The 19,850-nt window shown below is 41.9% G+C and overlaps 1 protein-coding gene across 2 annotated transcripts in view; it reads right to left on the minus strand.

The window, feature by feature from the left end:
* The window catches only part of prkar1b (protein kinase, cAMP-dependent, regulatory, type I, beta), a 66,509-nt gene that overhangs the window by 23,457 nt on the left and 23,202 nt on the right, over positions 1-19,850 (minus strand). For both annotated transcript variants that reach the window (XM_044332266.1, XM_044332267.1), the window contains 2 exons: positions 3,833-3,894; positions 254-300 (listed from right to left, as the gene is read on the minus strand). In XM_044332266.1, the coding sequence (XP_044188201.1) occupies positions 254-300; positions 3,833-3,894 (109 nt within the window). The remainder of the gene's footprint in view (positions 1-253; positions 301-3,832; positions 3,895-19,850) is intronic.

The raw sequence follows: 19,850 nt of genomic DNA on the forward strand, positions 1-19,850 counted from the left end.
GGAACCGAACTTTGAAGAGAACAAAACATGGGGGCAATCCAATACAACCTGTCCATTGTTGGAGGGAAACATTGTCTCAACATGAGTGGAGAAGGCTGGGTTTTCCCACTGAGGCACAAATCCCTCTTATGACCTACCTCTGAAAACAAGTGAATAAAAGCTAACATAGGCACACTGCAATTTGGAATCCTCAAATGGTTTGCTTAAGGAGTGTTTTTGTGTATGTGCCTGTGTCTTCTTGTCAGCCACTTACGTCCACTTCACCTTGGTCAATCACATAAAAGTTGTCTCCTTCATCGCCTGGAGGGGAGAGAAGAGGAAAAAACATGGGAGTTTGTGAGAGAGAGCAGAAAAAAGAAACATATATCTGGTGTTGAACCAACCTTCTGCTTAAGTTCTTAAAGGTGGACTTTTAAACCATTAAACCAAAATGGGAAACAATTCTGTGCTTTTGGACTAGAAGATTTGAATATCCTGAAACTTATACATTAAGACACATAGGCATACATTTTCTCAAACTCTCTTCCTCATGTCTGTCTACGTCCATTCCTTCCCCTTCTTTTGGTCTTTAAGAATTGAGGGCCTCAAAAATCTTCAGGGCAGCACCAGTGTAAAAAGGAGCCCCTGCCTCCTCCCGAATGCATATTTCACTGGCCCTGCCAATATCTTTGTGAAATAGGGCCCTCGCCAGCAGAAAGTTGCAGCAACAGCAGTATTTATTACTGCTGCTTGTGTGGCTTAATAGTGGAAACTCTGAAACTGTGCTGCCTGAGCATGCAGAGCTACAACACCTCAGTACAATGTTAGGTACAGAGAGATTCATAGGATGACCAAAGTGCGGTTCAAAAGAGTGAACATAATGACATAATGACTGGTCTACACAACAGTGAACATAGACACAAAAACAAAGCAACACAGACATTGACAGTTATGTTTTTTTTTTAAATGCAGACATACCAGTTAGATGGATATAATGCCAGATTAATGTGTGTTTAGCAGAGAACCTATGCATCTGTCTGTTTCATTTATTATGCTGGAGAGCTTGCTACTCTGAACAGAAAATAGACGCAGACACAAATTTTCCTTTAGTAATCAGGTAGTCCTATTGAGATATGTGTTTCTTTTTCAAGAGAAACAGTGAATGTGAGCAGAACACAAGACTAGAAGGTGTACACGAGGCTGTAATGCTCATTGCACACTTGAAAACAAAATCGTACGGTGGATGAAAAATAGAGACAACTTGCTATTGGATCTTTACCACTTGCAGGGCAAAAATGATTCGGTTTGGCCCGAGTGCAGGCGGAAAGCCTGCGTTACTGCATACATCAGGATTTGCTCCCTGTATAGTGACCATTTTAGGACAGACTCTGGTCAGGAAAGATGTGATTTTCTTGCCAAAGTAAAAAAAGGTGCAGCACCTGATTTTTGGTAAGAATACAGAATTTTAGCTTTCTCCGTCTCTAACAGGCTAGATCCACTGCAACTAATTGCTGGATTACTATTAAATGTTCACAGTAAGCAACTCTACATGTTGTCTGGTTTGCTGACTGGATCTCTGTTGTGTCATTGACAGAAGCATTCTGTGCTTTCTCTGGACCTGAAGCGAGCCATGGGATCTGGTTGGTTGATGTCTGCTAAAAGCATCTCGTCTGGAGATAAGGCTGAAAAATGGCAGAGTGTTCCTTTAATTATGCTATCTGTTACATAGGGCTCAGGGGAAATTATTAAAAAGGTCTGACAGCCACATGCATGAGCGCTGTGAAGCTCTCCCTGCAGCTACTTCTTACAATAAGATATAAATGCAACTCCATTCAGAGGTACAAGTGGGTAATGATGCATGAGTCTACATGACACAAGTATGCATGTGTATGCATTTCGTAGGTACCAAGCGGGGGCGTGTATGACTGTGTGTGTGTTCTTGTGTGTATGTTCACCTGAGGAGTTGAAAGGCTCAGAGCACCCTGTGTGTAAAGTTCACAGGAGTTCACACGGCTAATTAATACTGAGTGGAGAGTGCTCGTTAATCATACAGCTCTATTTGTCACACAAAATGCTCCTTGTCTGTCTGATGGTCTGTCCTAGTGGAGACCCCAGACACACGCACACATACATACACGCACGCACGCACACACACACACACACACACAACCTGCTGCAACCTGGCCCTACGCTATCTCCCTCTCCCTGTCTCTCCCTCTCTTTCTTTCATCTCATCTATCTCTCTTTCAATTCCCTCTCACTCTGTCCTTCTTTTCTTCTACTCTTCCTGTCTTTTATCACTTTGGTTCTCAAGCCTTTGTTTTGCACCCTCCCAATCCCCCTGTGCCTGAGAGCCCTGGCAAATATTTGACCAGAATGTGCACAGACACACACACACACACACACATACACGTATGCAGGCCAGTGTACTCAGAGTGGCCTTGTTTCAACACAAGCTAATTGTCGTACACACTGTTAAGGTTCTTTGGCTGTACTCTAAAGGAGAACATGGGTTACATCCTTGACTACTAATGTGTTTTGTATCCACAATGTTGGCACACCATAAAGCTGACCAACATGTTGACTTTCTATTTTGGAATTTCAAATTTGAAACAATATTCTTAATTTTCTCTTTACCATATCAAATTGCTGCAATCAAAGACTGCAAAGTTGCATATATATGAGAAACAATGAAAATATCTCCACTCTTCATTTTGCATGTTATGATAAAGTAAATTCTGCCTTTGTTTAAATACCACTCGAGCCACAGAGTCGATAACTTCTAGCTGTGTCTAAATAGTGTGTGATGGGCCAGTAGCAGAGGTGGTTTCTTGAAGCTGTACAGTAGTCCAGACATTAGCAATGACATCAGCGCCGTATATACTGTATACCACACACTCTATAGTGTATATAACAATGGGCTGTCTGGGACTGGGGGGCCTGCAAAGTTAGCTAGACTTATTATCACCAAATTAGGACTGATATATCCCTGGATGCTGTCTTAGAGTAGGTGGGGGTGACTGATGGAGTGTGTGTCCAAGCGCCGACAGTTTTCCCTCATTTAGTGTTTATGAGTGTGTGCTTGTAAGATACGCTCTACAAGTGCGATTCTATGCAAGTGTGAACACAGTATTATCTAATACTGGGCATTTGTCGGACCGAATGTGTGTTTTCAGTGTTTTAAATATGTGGTTGAATGTGTCTGTGTCTGTATTTGATAGGACTTTAAGTGGGGGGCACTGGAAAAATACAGTCTGGCCTTGCTAGGCTCTGTGTTCCTTCAACGTCCAGAGATGTCTAGATTGAAGGCTTTGGAGACTGTGGTTAGGCAGACGAGAAGGACCTGACATCTGGTGCAGACTGAGGGAATGTGTGAATGAGGCAATGAGAGGGAATAGAGGGAAACAATTTATTGAAGTAAAACCTGATCAATAAGTGTGGCCAGGTGGATCTAATTTATGCTGATACAATGTAACTCAGCTCATCAAAAAGCTGTCTGAACATTACCTTCATTATGTGTCAATGTTGTCATGTGTCAAGGGCTTTTATTAGTGGCTAAAATTGCAATATTGCAATGTATTTGTACAAAACTGAGTTGGACTGAATGAAATAGTAATATTCATTTTTTTGCCATTATATTATTACAACTATAAATTGTGATTTTAATCTTGATATTATTGCATGTTATAGCACCATCATGACTACTTTCAACTACAGCACTCATTAAAAAATATCAATATCACTGTTATCCCAATTTTCTAAAATTTTTAATTATGGAAAACCAAATTGTGATATACTCAACAAGTGATTGCAGCTCTACATAAATTCAGCTGAAAACAACATTTATACGTACCTTGCTGGATGACTGTTTCCCCTGCAATGTGGGTGACAGGGAACATGGCATCAAATATGTCACTGAGGGAGAAAAAGGCAGAGACGAAAGAGGAGAAAGAGGAAGAAGGAAAGCGAGAAAGAGAGAACACATACAAATATTAGATTCCATCTGTTGCGGTGTATTACTCAACTATTCTTCAGAATTGTTTACTCACTCTTATACAAAAACATACAGTACACACACTCAGGAGTTTGTTCTCTGGAAGAGCGGTATGATGGGAAAGACAGCCATCATCACTCTGTTAACTCTGTCATCTGAGGCCATTATTCACTGACAAACAAGTAGCATAGCCAAAGAGACGGGCCTGGAACTCTGGATGACCCTAACACACACACACACACACACACACACACACACACACACACACAACTTGTGCACAATACGCCCACCTGAATGAGTTCACTACTGATTTCATCATCGTCATCCACATCCAACAAAACTCCCACTGTCCTCAGTAAAAACTATCAAGAAAGAAGAACAAAGCTGCTAACAAGAACGCATAAAGTTTTATAATTTGACTCCAACAAAACCACCACAGTTTGGTTCATCATCAGGCTCAAAAACATAACAATGACATTATTACTACTTATCTGGTAATACTGGTGTTTAGACTGAACTAGTTCAAATGAACGTACAAAACCTAAGGGCATGTTATTGTCAGATAATCTCTTTACATATTATTGGTATGGCACATAGACTTAAACATGACTCTGTATTGTTGAGGCCTATGATCAACGCCTGTATCTCTGTGTATAAAGAGACACTCTCTGAGTGTATCTTCAGAGAGAGGCGCTGAAAAAACAAACAAAATGACGGCTGCGCAAGTACTTAATTTCTGTTTCAGCCCGGCAGGGAAAACGCCTGTTAGACTGTTCCTAATCGGGCCATTTAAATGCATGAAGCCTCAGTAGATTAAAGTTCCACTGCTGGGATGTGTTGGGACAAGAGAAAACTCAGTATCCTTCCTCTCCTCCTCTCCGCCCATCTCTCACCTTCAGGGTATATTTATCTATCTAATCAGTTGCATACCACCCGTCTTATAGAGAAATATAGAAAAAACAATAAAAGAGGGTCAGGCATATCAAAGACATACTGTACAAGACCTGCTGAGTGAATGCGGGGCAAGTTTGAGCCTGTTCTCGGTTATGCGTGCATGTGTGTGTGTGTGTGTGTGTGTGTGTGTGTGTGTATGCATCACTGAATGTGTATTTGAGCCAGTCTGTCTGTGTCTGAGTATATATTGCCTATGAAAACACACATGTTTGTTTGTACAAAATAACGTGTGGGTGTTGAATATGACTGCGTTCATGACAGTACACTAGGCTATGCATCACTTAGAAATGAAAAGGCTTACACAGGCGAACGCACCTTGCTGCACATAACAGACATGAAAGTGTGTCTTTACATGAACTTTCCCGGTAAAGCTGCAGGTCAGCAGATGTTGGGGAGAGATCTGAGGATGTTATTGAGTGGTTTGGAAGTGAATGGACTCTGCTGGTATTTGTTTATGTGACATTGAATAAAAAGCAGACTTAAAAAGGTGGATTTAGGCCAACTACACCCACAGGTAGGCCCTGTGTGTTGCAGCTGGCCACTGACTCACACATAATCCAGGACATGCAGCGCACACACACACACACACACACACGTGTTCAAAAAACAAACTCACTCTTTGAAGTATGCAGACACCAGCTAAAAGATGCAGGGACATACTTATAAGTAATCTAATATACAAGACAAATTCTATTACGTGGTACCGTGAACGCAACCACTACAATCAGCTGTATATGTCAACATACTCACACACAAACTTACAAGTACAACAACATATTTAAGCGCAGGCATTCCTGATTAAAACATGAATACTGGCACTCTCGTATGACACGCAAACTCAAACGCTTTGATGGTGATTAGTCAGAGCAACATCTGCAGGAATGCCCTGAACTCTCCTCACGTCTGTGCCCACCTGTGCTCAGCATGGAGTCTGTTTATTCAGGGAGCTTCGGAGCACTTAGTTTCAGGTCACGTATTACTAATTTTGTGTAGTCTATCAAAATAATTACCTTCGCAAAAGAAAAAAAAATCAAGAGGAGACCAATTCAACAGCCTGAACTGAGGAAATAGAGAAAGAAAACAGTATTTATGAGTCAGAAGGTGTCTTCTTGTGCTCCTTAGCTTTGAAGACTATAGGCTGTACTTCGGTAGTGGTGATGATGATGGTGTTGATGATGATGATGATGATGATGATCCTACTAGCCATGCATCACATGGCTAGTAGGATGTTCAAGACTGAGCGAGATAGTCATAGCAAGAGGATCAAAGGCAAGCAAACCTGCGTTTAGGTAATTACCCTTGACCACCTCTCTCTTTCCATGCCCTGCCTCTCTCCATCCCCTCAGTGAATGCATCGGTGAACACAACAAAGACACTTATGCAGGTAATTACTTCCCCTCGTCTTTACCTGTCTCTCTTTCCCTTTCTTCATCCCCAACTTCCTCCATGTCTGTTCTCGATCACTTTTTCTCTTCCTCTCCCCTCTCAATTACCCTTTTCTTCCCTCTAATTCTCTTGTTGCCCCACCTATTTCTCCCATCTCTCGGTCTATCGCCCCCCCCCTCCTTGCCTGTCCCAGATGAAGTGATTAATCTTGTCCTTTCCGCTACCTGTACCCCCTCTGACCTTATGAAAAGGCAGGGAAGCCCCTTAACAATGGATGTGCTGTTCTGACAGAGACAGACAGAAAGAGAGAGATAGAAAGAGAGACCCTGCAGACTCTGTGGGGGCTAGGAAGTTCACCTCCACCCTAGGGAGGGAGACAAAGCTTCTGTCATGGTTGAGATATGTGGAGATACTTCCCTGTGACACATGTGTACGTGCCCTCACACGCACACACACTCTAGTGCACATGTACACAAAAACAAAAATGCATCTATGTAAATACCCAATTGTTTATTTCTTTCATCCTATCCTCACTGACATCATTCTGATCTCATTTGAAACTCTTACAATCTATCCCCCTGGGCGTGCACACAGTCCCTAACCCGATGACATCACATAGACAGTACAAAGCCCGTATGTGTGTGTGCTTGTTTGTAGCGCAGGAAGTAGAAGCTAGAGATAATGACACTTTTGTAATAAACTAAGCAGGCTTGTGTGGCGATAAAGCATCAGTTTCAAAGGAGGATGCCAAAAGATGCAGTCATAGGTAGAATTAACATCTAAATGGATACAATTAGAAAGAAGACACCTTTATGTAACACCCAGCATTGTATTGTGTTGTGCTCATCATTAAACTGTGGTTTTGTTAAGAAAAAAAAAAAGCAAGTCAGAATAACAAAGTGTGTGTATACATGCATGTATGTGTGCAACTATGTGGGAATGACAGTTTATGTGTTCCTTCACTCTCGCTTACACACACCACACTGCAACACCCCATTATTGTTCTCAAACACCCATAAAATGTGGTTAGCTTGGGGGATTTCAGTCATTAATTAAATAAAATCAGGCTTGCTTGTTGTAGCTGGATTGCTTGTTGTTCTTTCTGGTTGGCGTTGACTGCCTTTCTCTCTCACCTCTTCCCTCCTTCTCCTTAATCTCTCCTACAACACAGCTGTTCATTTGTTCAGCAGCAGACGTCTTATCTCTTACATTACTACCTCAACACACAGCACTGCCATTATGCCATTAACACCAAAGGGCTCTTTAACAGCACGGCGTGCCGCCATGTCTTTGTGTTTCTTAATGGGCCGCAGAATGTTGAGTTACACAAGTGCTTAATGGGGAACCCATCCAGAATGCTCACTCACTGGGTGGAAGGGGTTTTGCAATAACCAAAATAATCAACAACCGCATAGGGGAACTTCAAGTTGTGTCTTGGTTGGCAGCACTGTGCCGCTGATTTGGCTGGCACAGTGTTCATGTCGTAAGTGCTTGAAGGATTAATTTTCACTACAACTGTTGAAAGTAATTCAGATTGCTGATTCTGGCAAATAAGACAATAGGCTTTGTTTCGCAAGTCTGCACAATTCAGCAATATAAGCAATGGCCCGAAGACACCAAATGTACACGTGATTTGTTTAATATGTTCAAGTTTTGTAGGCTAACAAGGACAACAAGTAACAGGGTGATAAGGTGATAATACTTCACCTGAAAAGCCACATGACAACAAACAACTGCCCGACTCTGACTACACTGTACATTGAGATGAGGAAAAAAAATCCTACATGGATCAATAGAATATTGTGAGAGGTTGTAAGCATCTGACAAAGGGCGAACAAACCAAAAAACTAGGAATTTATAGTTGTGAAAGGTAAAAAGGGGAGTTCTCCTCTTTTGCTCATATGACTATTATTACACCTCCCAGATGAGGCTACTAATACAGTATGCTAGGGTAAGAATGACTGTGCCATAAGACGGAGGAAAATTGGTTTTCATGTGCCCTATAAGTTGGAAAGCCCTGTGTTGGTCATTTATGTTGGAAATGTAGTCTACCAAGAAGTAAAAGCTCTTGGAGGTCTACAGAGATGCACTGTGGATTTCAACAACTTTAACTAAAATGGCAGGTTGCTATGGATGACATACTACAGTAGTGCTTTTTGTTTGGCTACCAAGTGCAGAGTTGTGATTAGTCAGCAAAATGTAAAAAACGCAAGCAAATTCAAGAATAAGCATGCAAACATTAATTAGAGTTTCACTGATGACGGTGGTGAACAGAATTGTTTACTAGCCTTTTGTGTGACTCACTCTGGGTATATCACATCGCTATGGAAAACCGTTTTATGAGGCTGACTAAGTGGTGCACAGTTTAATGTCCAGAGTTTAAAGTTAAGCACAACCAGCCAAAGTTACTCACATGGAAGAACCAACTCACCCCCACTGAGCTCTGTTAGTGTGCACACAATGAATTTTTTTTTTAGTTTTTTTTTTTTTATAAACTATCTAATTCAGTCTCATCTAATTAAATACAGTAAACATGTATGCACATACACACAGGACACAAGACAGAGACACACCACTGACACATAACACATAGGCAGTAGTATTAAAGAGTGAGCAAGAGAGAGAAAAAAGGGGCAAATGAAGAGGGTATAATTATAAAGCACTGAAGCATTCAAGGAGGATATTTATGACATGAAAGCTCTTGGCACGCGCCCTGAATCTCCCTGGAGGTGCAGCAAAAAATGGAGAGACCAGGCCGTGCCAGCTGCTGCCCATTTCTTCACATTAGCCTCCAAACTCCAAAGGAAAACCCCCGGCACTGTGTGTTGTGCCCAACCACCAAATCATAAGATTCGTCCTCTAGTCAAACTGGACAGGATACTTTATAATACAACAGCTACAGCATGATTTTAACAGCTGCCAAATGAATAGACAATGTACAATGATTTCTATATATTTCTTCTCACACACCATAAAGTCCTATTGGCAGATGCATATGATCGAAAACTCTGCAGAGAAGAAACCATACAGCAGAATCCTGCAAACTGTCAGTCACTTTATTTTATTTATAAAATAGAAAAGACAAAAATAAAACAGAAAATAAATGGAAATACACATAGAGTAGGCTGTGTTCAGTTTGTTATGTTTGTTTGAGCTGATGTGAACTGGCCTTAGAGGTTTACAGGTGGGCATAACAGTCGGTCGACTGGTGGCAATGACCACTTAGGGATGGTCAACAATGTGGAAGGAGAGAAAAGGCCAAGGCTAGAAAGAGTGAAAGAGAGCCTTCACTTTTCTAACACTCAATTGGCCTTTTCCCAGTCTGCCCTTGGCTTTGGTCCTCAGGGCTCTAAGACTCCAGGTCTGATAAACATAATGGGCACCAAAACACGCTGGTCTATTGCACAATGAAGAGTTTTTTTTAAATAGAATTTAAAAGTGGTTTGGACTGATATTTTTGTCTCAAAAATCTAATGGGGGCTAATGTTCTCGTACACGGAATCCAAAGAGGTCCAGTTAGAGTAAGCTCTGTGATTAAATGTTGGAGGTTGCATTTAAAACCAACAGAGGGCAGGGAGCACACTGTGTTAAACCCACACACCTGGCCCTGGTGGGTTTATAAGGGGTGTAAACCTGGATGCATCCTGTTGCCTCAAACTGTAGACGTGTGGCTAAGTATGTGCGCACTGCAGTACCAAAGCACCTGAGGGCCGGTGCGTTTATGCTGGTGATACACTGCTGCTAAAACCTGAAGGAAACAGTGTCATTTATATGTACTGCAATGATCAGACCACCTGAGAGAAAGAGAACGTTTGTTGAAAGTGTTCAAGTGTAGTCTAAGATGCGTAGTTTTCCATAGTTCTGTCTAAGATGGTGAGATGCATAATTTTTTATCCTTTCAAAGCCAGACAACATTTCGCAAGCTCTGTTTTTGCTCAGAAATTTCTGGAGAACTGACTCAGCATTGTCAGATATACACAGCAGACAGCAAATAATGAGGACTGTTTTAGTTGATGGCGAGACATACCACCTCGAGAACCCTTCAACCTCATTATCACTTATTTAAACAAGGGTGTCTGTTGTTGATATAAGATGGAATGTAATTCCTCAACTACACAGCCTATTTCTTAGCTGAACTTTATTCAGAATCTGATGTTGTTGAATAGTCAAGAGGTGCAGTCATCCAATCAGAGGTAGTAAGGGTTTATGTTGATGATGAAGAGTGAAGAAATCTCAAACCATGCCCTTGGTAGACCACTAAGGGAAAGGTGAATTTACGTCTAAGATGTAAGATGACCAAATGAACAAACTGTGTAAATCAAGGAGCCCATGTCACCATGGGGACTGCTCAATAATGAACAGTAGCTAATACATTATCTAGTAAATACACTTTATAGCTGTACTGTATAGCTGAATAATTGATACAGTAGCTTTCCTGAAACCTTTGAGCCTAACTGTAGTCCTCACACACTGTAAAATATCAAGTTGAACTTTCACTGAACTGGCACTGGCACCTTGGACCCTGCTAGCCTGCCAATGCCAACTTCATGAAAGGGCAATCCGGCCTTATTGCCTCCATTGCTTTCCTAACACTGTCATGCTAGCATGGCAAGGGTAAAGACAGGGTTGGAAGTGTTTGTTTAGACATAAGAAAAGGTAGAAACAGAGAGACAGTAAAAGAGAAATAGTGAGATTTCATTGAGAATAGTAAAATGCTGTTGAGAAGGACAGCCAGCTGATGCAGTGAATACCAGACAGCTTAGGCCTACTACCAGACGGAGCTAAATGAACACCCTGTTCACACTTGCTTGTACATAAACACACACACACTCATACATACAAAAGCTTTAAAAAGATAATTTACGTCTGCCATCAGCTTTAATGGCAGCTGTGATAATGATGTGGAGGTTGTACAATCGAATTCCTCTTCTGTGACTACTGCTTGGAACATACCCATCCAACACACACACACACACACACACTAACTCACAAATATACAACACATTCATACTGGCATCAAGGAGGTGAGAAGCAGAGTTGCATGGCAGTGGAAGAAAGGACCAGACTGAGGAGGAAAGGAGTTTGAGAGCAGTTGATAGGAGGATGTGAGGAGAAAGGAGGATGTGTTCCAGGGCGGCGAGCAAACATCAAGTAATTTGACAGTATCACGATTGTAAATATATGCCTCATCAGTATCTTTGATGTTTAAAATCATAGGATTATTGTGTGATACTACAGAGAATAGCTGAATAATTTCCAGTACTAGTACTCAGTTGGCTGAGATGGTGTCTTGTGGGTCGATATCTAATCTATTTTCTCCTTCCTCTCCTGTATTCTGTCTATAAAGAACACACACTATCATGAAAAATGGAGCTGGATTAAGAAAAGGGATAAAAAAATAAGACTCACTAAATCTCAGAATACATTGCTGGCCTTCTGGTGATATGGATAGAGGTTTTCCTGCTCCCTCATTGTCAGACTGCGCATTCAACATGACAAGGCTGTTATACAGACCTACCTGATGATCCAACACACACCACCTGCTGATGCAGCCATGATGTCAGCCTATAAACATCACAAACATGTCCAACCCTGCTGCCTCTCCCTTTCTTTCCTTTTCTCTTTCTCACATTTGCTCTGTATAGTGGTTAAGCTGCTGTGCTGTTGATTAACTTTAATAAAAACCTATTTCTGTCTTTGCTTACTTGAGCTAATTTTCCTCATGCTGTCGGCCTAGGTCATTCAGTATTTTCAGTGCTTGTGCGTTTTCACACTTCCTAATGCCCCCTGTCTCCCGTTGTTTGCCCCAGGGCAGGAAAAAGCGAGCCTCCTCCTCCATTTAAGGGGAAAAACGGTCAGGCTGAATCAGGCGCTGACAGGACTAAACCTCCACCGCTCTGATGTGTCTACAGGGGACATGTCACTGGAATGAGGGAAAGAAACAGACAGAGAGCGGGAGAGACAGAAAGAGAGAGAGAGACAAACTCTCTTCCTCACCTGATATGCAGAGTTAAAAAAGACGTAATTCCACCAAATGCACACAAATATATTATACACAGATGAAATAACCCTATACATTGTGTACAGGTGCCAAGAGCTGTGTCTCATTCTCTCTCTCCCTCCCTCTCTCACTCTCTCAAACACACACACACACACACACACACATCCTGACACGTCGCTAAACATCACAAGACATGCCGCTGTCTCGAGGGCATGTCCTTTCCTCTCCTCTCTTCTCCACCCTAACCCTCCCTCCTCCCTCATTCCCACCTCGAAGAAGACAAGCACTAGAACAGGATAAGCATTTGAGAAGCAGATTGGGACAAAATTGCTTTTTTTTGTTGGGGTTTAAACCTGAGACTTTACACAACATGGCCCATTATACATGCACGCAGAAACACATGGATACAAATGGAAATTGAGACGGAGAGGAAGAGGAGGAGGGAGGGAGGGATGAGTAGATGACTAGATGGAGAGAAGTGAAGGAGGGGGTATACACTGTAGGACTGCAAAAGGCTAGAACTGTGCACTGTATTTGTGTGTTGTGTATGTTTGTGTGTGTGTGTGTGCATGTATAAACTTCATCAACCAGTCAGTGAGGTAATAGGTGCAGCGGGTGCATGGGAGGGAGAGAAATGGTCGACATTCAATAGCTGACATCTGACTGACGTAAGGCCTTCCCTGCTGTAAACAGACAGCTTCATCCGACACACAGCCTGCAGACCTGGACAGTGTTGAGCAACCACCTAGCACCTTGTGTATAATGTGCTACCACCATGGAATGTGCTATTGTTAGCGGCTTGCTAACTGAAAACCTCATTGAACTGTAACAACAACATAAGTTGACTCGCTGAGGCTGCTATTGGATACAATACGAGCCGTGATTTTCTCACCGAGAAGTGACAGCACAAGTTTCAGTCACAATTCTTAGGGAGACTATTTTTAAATGAAAGTACTTATTTTGTATCATCCTTGTGCCTGTATGAGCTTCTTGGGTATGGTGATCCTCAAATGGTTTTGGATCCTCAAACTACTCGTTTTAGGGAAAACCCTGCTGTTATAAACGTTTGGGTGGCCTCATTTTTGTTTTTCCTCCAAAGGATATTCTTTCAATATGTTACTCCTTCATCTCTCTCTCTCTCTCTCTCTCTCTCTCTCTTATACACATCAGATTTGTTTTTATTTCTGCATTTGCACCGTCCACCATGTGGTGTAAAACAACCTTGCAAGTTGTTAATGAAAATTATGGAGAAATTGCGAGTGCTTGGTGAGATAAAACAGATCTCTCTGCTAATGCAAATACAGCAGAATTGTTATCATGTATAAGTTTTTATAGAGATGTGAATCAAAATACTGTAGCACTTATAACACAAAAAACTGTAAAGCCCTAAAACTCACCGAGAGCCCTCTTGATAGTCAAGTTAATGTACATACTGTAACTAGATAGCAGCATTTGTCCGGCAACTTTTAAAAAAATCTATTGCCTGAAAAACCCAATTGCTCTATGGTGGCCTACTATCTACAAGTTCCCTGAGACATCGCACATTCAAGGTTATCAAGCATGGAAATGGGCTGAGCGCCTCTTATCTAAATGAAACTCGACCAGAGTGACACCCACACACCAATGAGTAGGTCATGGGAGAATTAACACGCTATAACTAGACTCTTGTCTGTGCCTGTGCGCTGGAACCTATCACAGTAGCATAGACAAAGCAGACGGGATGTATACAATAGGAGGCCATGGGCCAACTAGGGCTATTCTGTATAGGGCGCTGGGCTGCTCCGTCCCCGTCTAATGTGTGGTGGTCAGTGTGTAGGTTGTACTTTGGGCCTAGCTGAGCTATAAAGCCACTGAAGGGTTGCAGGAACATCATGTCCTCACAGCAGGGGCAAACGCTCACTCGGAAGTCAGTGTCATGCACGATTGTACATTTACCCTACATATTCATTCACATAAAATGAATCGTGACACTGTCCACGTTCACGAATGCCATGCATCATTCCAAACCAGTGTACTGCTACACAAACACTGACATACATACACAGGCGTGTGTAAGCTTTAAAGTGTTAACACTGATTTTTTTTTTTATATACACTTGCTCTCTTCTACTACTGCACTACTTTCACTCTCTCAGCAGTTGAAGTACTCAGCCAGGACCATTTTGTGAGGTGACACTGAGGGTGATTCACTGTTTCTCTTATTGTAGACATTTGATCCAACTGTTCGGATCCAAAAGGAAGGCCAGTTTCTCTCTGTTTTCCTGTTTACTGCAAGACAAACATGCATGTGTGCTGTACATGCATACATGTACAGAAACACACAGTCGCACACCATTTTTGTAAGGATCCGCAAACACATAAATGAACGGGCAAACACATCTAACCCTCACTATACCCACGCATGCAAACGCACAAAAACACACACTCTCATTGATGGTATAAGCAGCTGAAAAGGCAGGGATGAATCATAACTAGCTGGAAAACTGTCCCGTATTGACTCTGGGGTACATTTTGGAAGGGATACAGCTTTCTGAAAGGACTCCAGACACTAACACTACTATATGACTCATTACTGGATGGAGAAATAGATTGAGTGAAGGATGGAGAAAGATGGCTGGAGGGCAGAAGAGGCAGCAGGGGACAGGTTGAAATACAGCAGAGGGTGTGAGAGAGGACAAAAGTTTCCAGCTATCTGTTCATTCGTGTACTCTCTTATACACATGTACACGTGTGTTTGTCTGCAGAGGCTTGCAAGCATGCAGATTGGCTGATACGAACTTCCTACGAATTATTATGTTCATGTCCGTGTCCTGTGGTTTGCATGGGCGTAAAGGTGAAGTCGTCTGAGCTGAGGCAGAGATGCGGTGCGCTGGGGGAGGTGAGACTGCTGGCCTGTTCTGTAAGCTGGATGGTGGTGGGGATGGTCGAGGTTCAGTCAGGCCTGCAGCTCTCCTGTGGAGAGTGACCTCATCGCCTGGCCCCTGGCATTGTGGCAGCAGCACAAAGCCACGCAGGGGACAGAGAGAGAAGACTACAGATGAATGTGGGGGAGGGACTGGATGTGAGGGTGGATGTAGATGTGAATGAGTCTGCGTGACCGAGAGAGGGAGAAAGACAGGAAGGGAAAGAGAGAGAGTGTGGTGAGTTCTGAAAAGGGGGGAAGAAGAGGACCACCGGGCTCTCAGGAAGAACAGGGATGAGAACACACAAAGAGTCAACGAGGAAATCAGTAAGACAGGAAATACAAACAGACGCACAAACAAATAGACTAAACAACACACAACATAAACCTGCTAATTTGTTCATGCTTCGGACTGCTGTTGTTGCTTAGCTCACCATAAAATACAAATCATAGACCGAGTCAAACATCCTCACAACTCCTCCACCTGAACACACAAAGAAACAGGTCCTGTTAATGACGGGAAAAGACAGACAAATAACCGTAAAGCCAGCACGCACACACACACACACACACACACACACACACACACACACAATTGAGGTATGAGAGACTACAGGATACCTCCTCTATCCTCATCCCAAATTCACAACAGTGGGAGAAGAGTGTGCAAAGTGTGCAAGTGTGTATGTCCACACACATACCATTAATCTTGGATATATGTACTTGTTTGTGTGTCTAGCAGAGACAATGACTCAAGTGATAACTAGTTAATATCTACAGTATATTATCTGTGTGTGGCAAAAACACCCTCTAGAGGCAGCTATATGGTAACAACACATTCTGAGTGTCACTGTATGCATCTGGATGCCAATATTGATCTAAGTAGGTGTGTGTTTGTGGTTTTGCATTTCATCATATATTAAGAAAAAAAAAGTTCTGGCTGTACTGTTAATTGTAGAAACAGAGGCTTAAGACACAAGAGCCTGTGTCTGTGTTTCAAATATGAGGCCATCTGCCGGAGCACTGAGCCCAAGTTCCACATCCATAATGAAGATATGAAGCCTGATTCAAATGAGTGAGCTATCAGATATTATAATGGGAGTTGTGTTCATCTGATATGGCTACACAGCACACTATCTACCATCTCATCCTCTTTGTTGTTTTGTCCCTTCACACTGGCCTTAGATAAACCTACGCTGGAACACGAGACAAGACAGATCTCTCAGGTGACATCAGTGTCTTTCCCTTTGCTATTGTTTGTTTACTTGAAGTTTTCTGTTGCTCGCTGATTTATTTATTATTGTTTTTGCACCTCTTCAGGCACACACAAACTCACACACACACACACACACACAAGGAGTGCCAGTACACTAAAGATGTTCCCCGTCCATCGGCAGGGGCTAGTGGGGAAGGTGCAGAGGTCAGGGTTTCAGGGTCAGAGGTCAACTAATCAGTCACTTCATCAACTCATTACTCTGCTTGTTAATTAGAGGATTAAAGCAGACAGGATGAGGTGAGCACCACCTCTTTACAATCTCTTTCCCTATTGTATCCTCAGCTGAAACGTTTAAACAGCAAAATTTAGCTTGTATAAAAATTTGTTTAACTTCTGACGTTTTGGTTCTCTATTGTGTATTTTACAATTGGGCCCCGTCCTGAAAAGATTTCACAACTCCTATAACCAGATGGTAACTGGTTATTTTAGAATTTTGCTGGCTCTGCCAAGACAGCTCAAGTAATAGGATGGACAGGGTTTCCTTGTGCCTGCCAGAGTATTTATGTCGTTATAAAGGGAACAGGGCTTCTAGTATCTGTACTGTCCCCCAGGAGAGTGTTTTGTGGTATGAGGGTGTTAGACTAATGCAGGCAAACAGGACAAGACAACTTGATGTGCATATATGTGTCTATTTGTGTGTGTTTTTATGTGTCAACGGCAAAATAAATGCAAAGGAGCAGTGAACACCAATGGCAGATTTCCCAGAGGCCTCTTATTCTGTAAGTATAATCCCTCTCTAAATGTAGCCTCAAATAATTGCTCCAATCCTTCACTTCATTCCCTCATACATACCGTACACAGAGTGAGAGATCGTCAAGGTCATTTATCTAGGTGTGCAGAAAAACTGACAAAAGCATGAATACATACACAGCCCATTGATATCAGAAGTTTCATTTCATATCACTTGAGTGGGAAGTTAGATAAGAAACACTATCACAGAAGGAATGAGTGTTTAAACAGGCGATATCGCTTCTATTGACCATATTAAAAGACTGATTCTCAATGGGAATTCATTCTCATTTGAGGTTGCACCTGGATGAACAAGAATGTGCAGGTAAGCACATGAATGCAAACACACACACACACACACACACACACACACACACACACGTGCACATACATAGTGTACAAGTATGTAATGTGACAATTTGGCTGAGGTAAGATATCCAAATTGGCGCAAAAGAAAATGACCTGATTCTTCCTGTTATCAATCCTGACATGTTCCTATCAAAACCTTTAATCTGAAAAATATTATCATCTAAATGCTGTTAGTTACCTGAAAGCAAAACAGAACAATCAGACAACCAGATGGTAAGTTGAGATAATAGTTTCAGTCGATATGATAACAACTACTGTACGGTTACAGTATTGAGACAGGTGGTTGCTGGCTGATTTGGGCGTTAGCAAAACAGGCTTGGGACAATGTGAAATCAAACACCTGTTCCCAGCTTATCTTGCGCACTTGTGAGTCTGTTTGTGCACATAATAATGAGGTCATTATGGCAGCTAACGGGCAGCTAATAGAGAGGTCAACCCAGTGAACTGCTGGGAACCACACCATGGTAGAGATTCAAACTTAAGTTTAGAGACCAGCCAAGGTCAAAGAGATAAATAGACAGAGACTCAGTCCTCTGATGGTACAGTACATGTTCACTCCCTTTTAGTTTGTATCACCAACAAATCATGGCCATTTTATTCAGCAAAACAAAATATCCCTAATGTTGCACTGTATTTACACTGGTGCAATGCATGAGCATATGTATGTATGTCTACAAATTTGGAGGGCAAAACGTGTTAAGGTTTTACTTCCAGGCAGCTGAGGAAAGATGCACCACACACACACACACACACACACACACACACACACACACGGCTGGAGGAGCTCAGGAGATTTGAGGCCATAAAGTGTGACATATGGAATGGTGTGTTAATCAAAGACTCCACACTCACAGCTGGAGCAGACTCACTGGGAACTCAGACTGACGTGCATTCTTGAAAATGTGCGTGTGTGTGTGTATATATCCATATAATCCCTGTCATCATTTGTAGTGATGGTGGTAGTATTTGCATGCCTGATTATGTGTGTACGTTGGTGTGTGCGGCGTGTGTTTGCTTCACATTTTACTGTTGTTCTCTTTCCTGTTCACATAGCTTATAGGATGGATTCCAACATTTTGGCCTTATGTCTATTTTATTATTATTTGCTTAATCATCCACATCAGAGAAAGTCGAGGGTGTCATGGTAGGGGTGTAGGTAGCAAAATGTGGGGCATTACCACATCCATCTTGCTCCCTTTTTTCCTTCGTTTTTGCCTCTTTCGCTCTCTGACTCTCACCTTTAAAGGGAAAACAAATGTCTTTGCTCTTGCTCAGTTCTCTTCTCAATTCTTATCTTCTGCTTTTGTTCTCTCTCCAGGACTTACTCAAACACACACATACACCCTCGACCCTGACATCTTTACATTAGTGACAATGAAAGCTGAGGACACAAACATTTACAAAACAGGATATGATCAAAAGACAGACCACAAGCTTGCTCTGTTTTAGTTGAAGTAATACTCTGCCCTACCAGATCATTTTTCTCTTGTCTGAACCAATCTTGTAATTATACACACAGTCACCTCAGCCCCATCAAAAGATTGATAACGCAGCTTCACTACTGAGAGATAACTCTCACTCTGGAAAGAGTGAGAGTTATATGTATACTGTACATGTATGTGTGTTCGGGGGAGTCGACGTAACACTTGAATCTCTGAGATTGCATTCTTAAAAAATGTACACACATATTTAAAAGCGTAGACTTTGTCCACTGTGACTGATATTTGTCAAGCAGGCAACAAGGACGCACGCAGTGGTCTATCTTCCAGAGATGCCTCTGAGGGAATTAACTAAACTAACCAGGAAATCACTGTAAAGCCTCTCAATCCTGCAGTGTCAGCTGTGTGCACATGGACAAATTTTTTGGCCAAGTAAAAAAGTAAACACACAGTCAACCCATTTATTATTATATACTGTTTTAAGTCACGGACTGGCATGATATATTGTTGCTAACTACTAAGTTTGACACTTAAAATTTGTACATCTGACTCATTAGTGGTTCTAGTGTTCAAGACTGGCAGATATAAATCATGTTCCATAAAAGACCACAGATTTTAATTGGTATCTATAGAGTATGATACTGGATTATGCCCAAATATGCCTTGTACATTTTTGCTTAAGAAAAAAAAACATAAACACTCATAGGAGATGGAGCAGCAATACCAAAAAAGAGAAAGAAGAAAATGGAAGAAAAAGTAGTCCTGTCAACTAGTCTGTTATTAAATTCATCAAAATGCACTGCTTACAGAGCCAGTGCAGTC

This window comes from Thunnus albacares, chromosome 17 (assembly GCF_914725855.1).
Source record: "Thunnus albacares chromosome 17, fThuAlb1.1, whole genome shotgun sequence".
Lineage (NCBI taxonomy): Eukaryota > Metazoa > Chordata > Actinopteri > Scombriformes > Scombridae > Thunnus > Thunnus albacares.